Source organism: the organism of the source record quoted next, unplaced genomic scaffold (genome assembly GCF_019419815.1).
Source record: "Pyrus x bretschneideri cultivar Hongxiangsu unplaced genomic scaffold, Pyrus_bretschneideri_v1 Contig1, whole genome shotgun sequence".
NCBI lineage: Eukaryota > Viridiplantae > Streptophyta > Magnoliopsida > Rosales > Rosaceae > Pyrus > Pyrus x bretschneideri.
Window position 1 is genome coordinate 9085409 of NW_025999390.1, and position 10184 is coordinate 9095592.

At 40.8% G+C, this 10184-nt stretch overlaps 2 protein-coding genes across 4 annotated transcripts; both read left to right on the forward strand.

Annotated features, from left to right (window-relative positions):
- The first annotated feature begins 190 nt into the window (after nucleotides 1-190).
- On the forward strand, nucleotides 191-5688 carry LOC103949045 (AUGMIN subunit 8). 3 transcript variants are annotated; one of them, XM_009360141.3, is made up of 7 exons: nucleotides 191-426; nucleotides 2018-3542; nucleotides 3782-3901; nucleotides 4403-4519; nucleotides 4601-4690; nucleotides 4914-5021; nucleotides 5270-5688. In XM_009360141.3, exons 2-7 carry the CDS (start codon nucleotides 2202-2204, stop codon nucleotides 5372-5374), a joined length of 1881 nt encoding a protein of 626 aa, XP_009358416.2. In that variant the 5' UTR covers nucleotides 191-426; nucleotides 2018-2201; the 3' UTR covers nucleotides 5375-5688. The 3 variants fall into 3 exon arrangements, with proteins under 3 accessions (XP_009358416.2, XP_009358415.2, XP_048440112.1); XM_009360140.3 differs by lacking the exon at nucleotides 191-426 and adding an exon at nucleotides 447-1898; XM_048584155.1 differs by lacking the exon at nucleotides 191-426 and adding an exon at nucleotides 447-1578.
- A 666-nt stretch (nucleotides 5689-6354) lies between these two features.
- On the forward strand, nucleotides 6355-9272 carry LOC103949046 (pentatricopeptide repeat-containing protein At4g30700-like). The gene is given in 2 exon segments (XM_009360142.3): nucleotides 6355-8519; nucleotides 8521-9272. Coding segments are annotated over 2 exon segments (2370 nt in total). The 5' UTR covers nucleotides 6355-6440; the 3' UTR covers nucleotides 8812-9272.
- Nucleotides 9273-10184: the final 912 nt, after the last annotated feature.

A 10184-nucleotide genomic window follows, 5' to 3' on the forward strand; every position in this document is an offset into this window, starting at 1 on the left:
TGGATCACGCGGTCCTAATGCACGCTTCTGTGGAACTGAGCACAGGAGATAGGGGCCCGTATCAACGTAGGTGGCGCGAAAGCAACGTCCTCTCACGGTCCCTCCCTCCAAATTGTAACCGTTTCAGCGCAATTTATTTATTTTAAAAATTCCAAAAATCCATTTTTCAAATTAAATAAACCAGAAAATAATATTAATTATTTCCTCAAACACAAATGACTTTTACCTTTCTCCATTTTCCATTTCGGTATCTCCTCCAAACTCCGCCTCCTCCCGCCGGAAATCCTTGACTTCCCGCCGGGTATCTTTGACTCTCCGATCACCTCCCGGCGAATCCTTCGTTTCTGGCCACGTCTCCCAGCCACCGCCGTGTGACCTCGAGATTCGAATTCTCAAAGAGATCAACTTAATTTCCTTCCGGTTTCGGTGAGTGTCAAATATATTGGGTGTGCGAATTTAGGGTTTTGACGATTTGAGGAATTCGTGCAATGTTTTTCAAATTCAATATTATTTGTTGCTAAATTTCGATTAACCGTAGTTTACCGACGGTTAATATTTCCTTTTCAGTTTCCGGAAATTAATTGATTTATCATGGGTTTTCATTTTTTTGGGGAATTCTTGAGCTCTCGCTCTCAAGACTGAAACTTTGGTGTTTAGAGAGAGAGAGAGAAATTGCATGAACATTGAACAGGGAAGCAGTAAACGTGTTTTGGATTTGAGGGACACGGCCCTGTCGACTGCCGACATATGTCATAGATCCCTCGTTGAAATCCTTTTCAAATTTTCTCTTCTCAATTTTTAAAAATTGTTTCTGCGTTTTCATCGACTTCAGTTCTAAATCTATCCATGAAGCAAAAACAAATGAATTACGATGGTCAAAACAAAAAACAAAACCATATTTTTATCGAATTTCCGATTAACGATGTGTTTTGTTTACTTTATTTTATGTGAGTTTGCTGCTGTCCCATAATTCGATGTTTTTACGCTGAAAAAAATCATGGGGAGGGACGATAATCCTTCTTCCACGTGGACCTCCGTGTCTTTTTCTCATTTCCCGAAGAACAATAGCACCTGCAAGTTTCAACCTTCTTATGATTGGAGATTTTAATATTGTTGATGCAGACAAAACCCCACAGAAGCAAAGGGGATTTTTATTGTTTTTTCGCAAATTTTTGTGTGAGACTGTGGGAGTCAAAAAATAGGAGAAAACCCCTTTTAAGCATTATTTTAGTTAAGTAAGTAAATTTATGGCAGTTGATCCGGATTACTCTGTATTTAAGTTTTGTTTTGGAAAGAGTTAGAGAGAGAGAGAGAGAGAGAGAGAGGTTAGAGAGAGAAAGCTAAAAGCTTTGGATTGTTTCTGCAAGTTTTGGGATCGCTTTCATTGAATTCCCTTTCAGACAGAGAGTTGCGAGAGAAGGGAAAACTGGGCAGAGAGAGAGAGAGAGAGAGAGAGTGGGGTTTTGTTGTGTGAGTTGAGTTGAGTTGGCCCATTTTCCAGCCCGACCGACCATGGCACTCCCGTGAGAGGGACCAGAGCAAAAATCAAAAGGCAACACGCTTTAACCAGCACACACGGTACAACCCTTCCTTTTCTCTCATCCTGCACCCTCATCCTACACCCTCACCACTGTCCACTCTCTCTTCCCAATCTCCCCAGTAATCCTTTGTGTCCCTACCAGCCCTACCCTTGCATTCAGTTTTGTGGGTTATCAAAACCAACCTCCAACCATAACCGTTTTTGGCACCAGATGTTGTTTACCCCCTTCCTAATTTCATTGCCATGGCCTGATCTGATTGGATTTGGGCTTGTTTGTGTGGAAACAGAATACCCTTTTGACAGTATTTGCTCTAGTTCCCAGATTGATTCTCAATTGGATCTGAGTCTCTGTAAAGATGTATGCTTTTTTTTTTTTCAATGTTCCTTTTTCTTTTTTCTTGGTTGTTTATTCTTTGCTTTTCTTAGCCCCTCCCTCTGCCGCTGTCTCTTACTTTTGATTTGTGCGTTTTGTGGCAGATTTATTGCTGGGAAAAGTATCTTCTTTTCAAGAAACAGGTTGTGTTATTCCATTGAGTGTTGATATATGAATGTGATGGGATTATATGAAATGCAAAAGGATGTTGAGTACGTAAATTTGGTTTGATGAAATGAAAGAATCGAATTCCATCAATGCGGTTTGAATTTGATCTGGATAGTGTGGATGGATGTGCGTGAATCAGCCCTAGCAGCGCTGAGGAAGCAAATAGCCGTGGAGAACCCAAGACTGCCGTTGGTTCCCGCAGGGAGGAACAACAATGCAGTCACTACCCGCCACCCTCGGACGAGAGAAGTTAGTTCTAGGTACAAGTCTCCCACTACCTCCTCAACAACTCCCTCATCGCCTTCTGGTGCCCGGCGCTGCCCATCGCCAACCCTTACAAGAACATCGCGTCCATCCTCACCGTTGGTGTCCAAGAGATCCCAATCTGTGGATAGGAAGCGGCCTTCCACACCCACTTCCCCACCAAGTCCATCAACGCCCGTCCAGGATTCTTCTGCAGATGTGCAATTGTCGTCCAGAAGAACAGCGAACGGTCGAATGCCGGAGGGTTTATGGCCTTCCACTATGAGGAGTTTGAGCGTTTCCTTCCAATCTGATAGCATTTCAATTCCCGTTAGTAAGAAGGAAAAACCAGTGACAAGTGCTCTGTCTGACCGCACTTTGAGGTCATCTTCGAATGTGGCTCATAGACAGGCTGAAACGCCTGCTGCTTCTCGAAAGCTCACACCAGAGAGAAAAAGGAGCCCTGTTAAGGGGAAAAATGCGCCTGATCAATCAGAGAATTCTAAGCCGGTTGATGCCTTGCATTCCAGATTGATAGATCAGCATCGTTGGCCAAGTAGAATAGGTGGAAAAGTATCTTCCAATTCATTAAATAGAAGTGTAGATCTTGGTGCTAAGATTGTCGGGCTTGCTGCACCAGCTCCTGTAGTTGGGTTGTCTACACTGAGGAGAACACGGCCATCTGATTCTTCGGGTAAACCTTTACAAAAATCCAATAGTGATGCTGCTGCGTTATTATCACTTCATCAAAGTGGTAGAGCAGGACTTGGAGCTTCAGCTGATGGTAATTCCCTGCAGGTATCTGGACCTCACAAGCTTGCCTCGACAAGTTTAACAGGCAGGTTGTCATCAACAAGTCATTCACTGAAATCTCAATCTTTGCCTAGTACTCCATCACAATCACGACCATCCTCGCCTAGTAGGAGCTCAATGTTTGCATCCTCTGTTACCAGAGGTTTAAGCCCGTCTCGATCAAGACCATCTACTCCTCCTTCAAGAGGAGTTAGCCCATCTAAGGCAAGGCCATCTGGTACTTCTAGTCAGTCAAGCAGTTCAACTTCTGTGCTTAGTTTCATAGCAGATTTTAAGGGGAAAAAAGGTGCAAGTTGCATTGAAGATGCTCATCAGTTGCGGTTACTTTACAATAGATGTTTGCAATGGCGATTTGCTAATGCAAGGGCAGAGGCTGTACTTTATGTTCTGAAAGTAAATGCAGAGGTGAGTGTTTGTTCCCTTTGAATTAGAAAACTTTTAGGCATAAGTCTTTGACCTACTAATTTCTTAACTATTTCCTAGTATTGTTTTTCATGTCCCATCTTACTAATTTCAGATTACTGAATGGTTTTATCAATGGTATTGATTTGTTGCATGGTCAGGGTTGTGCAAACTTATTGCAAATTTGCAAGTGAAGATTATTATGTCAACTAACTTACATCGGAATTTAATTGATGTTGCAGAGAACTTTATTGAATGTGTGGAACACTACACTAAGCTTGTGGGACTCAGTAATCAAGAAACGAATTGATCTCCAGCAGTTGAAGCTTGAACTTAAGCTGAAGTCAGTATTGAATGATCAAGTAATGCCTCTTTCCCACAACAGTGATGACATGTTATCTGCGATGTTTTTATTGATTGCATTAATCCATAAAGGTTCCTGTAAGTCAATGACTAGGTTATGACGGAAAATATATAAGAATTTAGTGTGGTCATCAGATTATTCCACCAGGCAGTTGGGATGCATTCTAAGATTTGATCCGTGTGAACCTTTGGAAAATGTTTGAAATTGGTTTTAACTGGCCTTGTTATCAGGGACTAGGAACTATTTTTGAGAATCCATCTGTCTAATAGAAGAGAGTTGGCAATGAAGGCAAACCTATCATCATGTTCTGTTTGTAATCATATTCAGTTCGTAAAACCGAGCAAAATAGTGCCAAGGTTGACATTTGTTAGAAATAATAAGTCATGTTGTGCATGTCTTAGTTCAGAGGTTTCCTGTTAAATTTTGGTCTCATATTATATATTATTATTATTATTATTTATTTATTTTTGAACTTATACCCTTTCTAATTATTGGTCAGATGGCTTACCTTGATGACTGGGATTTACTTGAAAGCGATCATATTGCTGCATTCTCGGGGGCTATGGAAGATTTGGAGGCAAGCACTCTGCGTCTTCCAGTGACTGGAGGGGCAAGGGTATGTTAAGTTGTAAAAGATCATTAATTTGATTTATGGAAAGAGACTTTTTCTCATCACTATAAACTTACACTTTTACAGGCAGATTTGGATTCTTTGAAGGTAGCAATCTGCTCAGCTGTTGATGTGATGCAGGCAATGGCATCCTCCATATGCTCTTTGCTCTCACAGGTGAGATTCATGTTTCTATATTTTCACGTTGACCACGTTGTGATAGCTTTCAACCTTCTTCCTTTTATCACATTCTTTATGACATACACTGAGTAGCAACTACGATCAATGATGTAGAGGTTGCATATCTTGTGAAAAAAAAAAAAAAAATTGTGTTTGAAGGATATTATCTTTCGGAAAAGACAGACCTAAGAACACAGAACTTTACATTCATGTGATGTAGGTGGAGGGCGTGAACAGTTTGGTTTCTGAACTTGCTGTTGTAGCAGCACAGGAGAAAGCCATGCTTGACGAGTGTGAAGCGCTGCTGGCTTCAGCAGCAGCTATGCAGGTAAAACAATTAGACCATTTATTTTAAAGAACAGAATGTAATTAGGAAAAGCAAATACTTTTGAATGCTTTGGGAGGTTGGGGGCTCTGTTATATATGTTATGTCGTAGTATTGAATGTTCTTCAGTTTGATGAACACTGATTTCTTGTCAACCGATCGTGTCTTCAGTTTGATAAATCATGTTGCAACATTAATTGCTGATAAAAACTGTACTTGATTAACTTTTGATTACTGGCTGCTCAAAACAGGTAGAGGAATACAGCCTGAGGACCCATCTCATGCAAACGAAACAAGACTTGGCAAAGGCGAGCGGCCAATTTTGGCAACCAAGACATCTTCTTGATCCTGACTAGCTTCAAAGCCAATAAGAAAAGCTCGCATTGTCAATTCCGAAGGGATAAATACATACCCGGGCAGAGATAAGTGTCTCCGTCAGTTCACCGTGATTGTAAATTGATTTTTCGTTTTTAGCCTTGGAATGTCATCTTGTTATATTCCAATTTTTTTTCTTTCTTTTCGGAGCAAAGGGCCGATGGCTCCGTGCTTTCCGGTGTAATTTTTTGTGTTACGCAGATGAAAAGGAAATGCAAAGGAAGCAAAGGATTGAATTCAGTGTAGAAACAAAAGTTCCAAAGGAAATGAGATAGGAAACATCGTAATTACCATATGCCTTCTTCACCATCGTTCATCGTCTTTACTTTTGAAGAGGTGTGTGTGTGTTATTGGTTTAACGGTTTCCGTTAGACCTAAAATCTGAGAAATTCTACTCAACGCCGGTCTGTATATCCCAACCCGTTAATCTGACCCAACCCACCCGTTGATCTGTCGGGCCATACGTTAGACTTTCACCTCAACTTCAAAAGATTCTTATTACATAGTTGTCTTCTGCCTAGCCCAAGTATGGTCTAGTCGAGGGACTACATAAACGAGTTGAAGGACCAAAATGGTTATTGAGAATAACAAAACTCCTCACTTTGGCCTTTAAGATTTAAAATCGATAGAAATGGTCTTTGAATTTGTTCACCGTCAATCATTTGGTCATTCCATAAAAAATCTTTATTAAATAAGAAGAAAACGACAAAAACATCCTCAATTTTTGTCAAATTATTTTCGTCTGTTGTTTATTAAATTGAAGGTATTTTTGTTATTTTGATCCTTATTTAACAGAGCTACTGAATGACCAACAGTGGACAAACTCAGAGACTGCTTCTATCAATTTAAATTGTAGAAATCAAAATAAAAAGTTATGCAAATCTCATAGATCCTGAAATGTCAAATGTAAATTGGGGACAAACATAAAGACCCATTTACCTAATTTTCTTATTTAGAAAGAGAAAGTGGAATTCCCGCCATACACCGGGAAAAGCAACCGCTAAATATAACTGCCGCGTTTCGACACAAAACAAAACACACACACATATGATTAGCAGGAACATAAGCAGCTGCCGCGCGCCACAATTTGATCGGAATTTCTTCCTCGGACTTCTCAACAAGGCGACCTGTCTCTCTCACCTGACCCAGACCCACGCGCAGATCATCCTCAATGGTTACCAAAACGACCTCGCCACCGTCACCAAGCTCACCCACAAGTTCTCCGACCTCAAGGCCATGCGCAACGCACGTGACCTCTTCCTCTCCATCCCAAGACCCGACCTTTTCCTCTTCAACGTCGTCATCCGAGGCTTCGCTGCCAATGCCGCGCCTTTCTCTGCGATTTCTCTCTACACCCATTTGCGGAAGAATACTAATCTTAAACCCGACAAGTTTACCTACGCTTTCGCCGTGTCGGCCGCTTCGGGGTTTAAGGACGAGAAATATGGGATTTGGCTGCACGCCCATTCGATTGTTGATGGGTTAGGATCGAATTTGTATGTCGGGTCGATTGTTGTTGACTTCTACTTCAAGTTTTCCCGGGTTGAGCTAGCACAGAAGGTGTTTGATGGAATGCCCGAAAAGGACACGGTTTTGTGGAATACGATGATATCTGGGTTGGTGAGGAATTGTTATTACGCCGATTCGATGCAGGTTTTTGGAGATATGGTTGGGGGTGGGATGGGTTTTGATTCGACGACTTTGGCAACCGTGCTTCCTGCAGTGGCAGAGTTGCAGGAGTTGAAATCAGGGATAGGAGTTCATTGCTTGGCTCTCAAGGCTGGATATCATTCAGATGTTCATGTGCTTACAGGATTGGTTTCGTTGTATTCGAAATGTAAGGAGCTAGAGACAGCAAGGTTGTTATTTGGGCACATTAGTCAGCCGGATTTGATATGTTATAATGCAATGATTGCTGGATACACTTGGAACAATGAGACCGAATCATCTGTTAGTCTTTTCAGGGATTTGCTTGCTTCTGGAGAGAAAGTTAATTCAAGCACAATTGTTGGGTTGATTCCTGTGTCTTCTCCCTTTGGTCATCTGCATCTCACTGGCTCTCTTCAAACCTTCTGTGTGAAATCTGGTATTGTTTCGCATCCTTCTGTCTCGACTGCGTTTGTTACTGTTTATTGTAGACTGAATGAGATTGAATTGGCACGACAGCTTTTTGATCATTCCAAGGAGAAAACTTTGGCATCTTGGAACGCCATGATCTCGGGTTATACCCAAAACGGGCTGACGGAGACTGCAATATCTCTTTTCCACGAAATGATGTCTGAATTCAATCCAAACCCTGTTACAGTTACAAGTATTCTTTCGGCCTGTGCTCAGCTCGGAGCCATAAGTCTTGGGAAATGGGTCCATGGTTTGATTAAGAGTAAAAATCTTGAGTCTAACATCTATGTATTGACTTCTCTAGTTGACATGTATGCAAAGTGTGGGAGCATTGTGGAAGCTCGGAAGTTATTTGACTTGATGACAGAGAAAAATGTGGTTACTTGGAATGCCATGATATCTGCTTACGGCCTTCATGGTGATGGGCACGAAGCACTAAAACTCTTTACAGAGATGTTGCATTCTAGGATTTCCCCAAGCGCGGTTACTTTTCTATCCGTCTTGTATGCTTGTAGCCATGCGGGCTTGGTGAGAGAAGGTGAAGAGATCTTCGATCATATGGTTCACAATCATGGCTTTGAGCCCTTGCCCGAGCATTATGCCTGCATGGTTGACATCCTTGGCAGAGCTGGAAAGTTAGAGAAGGCGTTGGAATTTATAAGGGAAATGCCAGTTGAGCCAGGTCCTCCCGTTTGGGGTGCATTGCTTGGTGCTTGCATGATTCACAAGAGCACCGAACTGGCGCGTGTGGCTTCTGAAAGGCTATTTGAACTGGACCCAGATAATACAGGATATTATGTCTTGCTCTCCAACGTATACTCAGCTGACAGGAACTTTCCGAAGGCTGCTTCAGTACGACAGGTAGTTAAGAATAGAAATTTGGCAAAGACTCCGGGATGCACTCTCGTTGAGATTGGTGAGACCCCGCATGTGTTTACATGTGGTGATCGATCTCATCCTCAAACAACGGCAATCTACAGGATGCTGGATGAGTTAATGGGAAAAATGGCAGGAGGCTGGATTTCAGACTGAAACTGTGACTGCTTTGCATGATGTTGAGGAGGAAGAGAAGGAGTTAATGATGAAGGTTCATAGTGAGAAGCTGGCCATTGCTTTTGCGCTGATTGAAACAGCACCCGGGACAGAAATTAGAATCTTTAAGAATCTCCGGGTTTGTTTGGATTGCCATAATGCAACTAAATTTATATCCAAGATCACAGAAAGAGTTATTGTAGTTAGAGATGCTAATAGATTCCATCATTTCAAAGACGGAGTTTGTTCCTGTGGAGACTATTGGTGACAAAAAGTTATCTGCACCGGTATGCAAGCATCAAGTTCTGCAGTTTCATGTTGCTTCCATGTGGTAAAACTGGAGAGTCACTTCATCAATAACTTTCACAGCTTAAGAAGGATACTGAAGGACATTCTTCGCCGAAAAATAGATGAAGCTGAACCCCGTCCGATACTCTGTCATGGAACGACTAAATTACAGGAAACACAGGAAAGACTTGTTTCAACACTCTCTTCCTAGTGTACGTCCGGCAAGCACCTGTAGCATATATCCTGCACTGTATTCTGATTCACCTGGCTATTCAGTACAAACCTCGACGATCTACGAGATATTACATTCTTGATCTGGTGCTCATTTTTCAATAGCAAATTATTTTGTATTTTATTTGGTGATAGCATTTTTAACTTCAGAATAGAAGAAATTGTTCAAATAAGCTCACTGCATCGAATTTTCGATGCTTATGTTTCTTACACCCTTTTTCAATAATTATTTCAATAATGCTTTCTTTCTTTTGTGCTAAACCCGAAATTAGAAGAAAAACTTGTGATGCACCCGTTGCATCCATCTCACTCACATTTGCAACATCATGTGAGCCGCACATGACCATATACGTTTGGTGGATGTTGCATGCAAGTTTTTCTTGTAAATCAGACATTAGTAAGATGCAAATGGCGGTGTCACAACACAAGAACAGAGTAATAAACTAAGAATCCACTAAGCTCCGTTGTGAGTGAGTTAGTTCCAAAGTCATGACAAACAAAACTTTTCCAATTCACTTATGGCTGGTTTGGGGTTGTGGTGTTTTTTTTTTATTTTTATTTTTTTTAACTTATTAAAAAATCTGAAACATCAAATGTGTTTGGTAAAAAAAAAAAAAAAAAGTGCATAGTTGAAAAACGGTTGTCAATGACAGTAGAAAAGCAAAAGCAAGGTCTAACATGCTTCTGAAAAAGTGCTTTCTTTTTTTCAAAGCACATTACCAGTATCCCCTCTACATTTTACAATATGATAGTCTTTGCCCCTGCATTATTGTCTTTGGCAATTATTATATCACATTAAATACCGTATCATTTTGAGTCATTTAACATATTCACATAGATATTATATAAAAGTTTACTCAACACTTAGATACGATTTTTATGGTTAAAAGCACTTTACAAAAAAGTTTACCAAACACCCAACAACTTTATTTTACAGCTGTTTATTTTCACAACATAACAATACCAAACTACCCTTAGAAAACTTGGTACATTGATTGCACTTCAAGGCTACACACAAACTTGGTACCTTACTCTACCTTTATTCATACTTGTGCATGCTCTATAAAGATATATCTTCTGCAGATGCACATTTCAGAAAAGGATGAAGGAATACAAGTATTT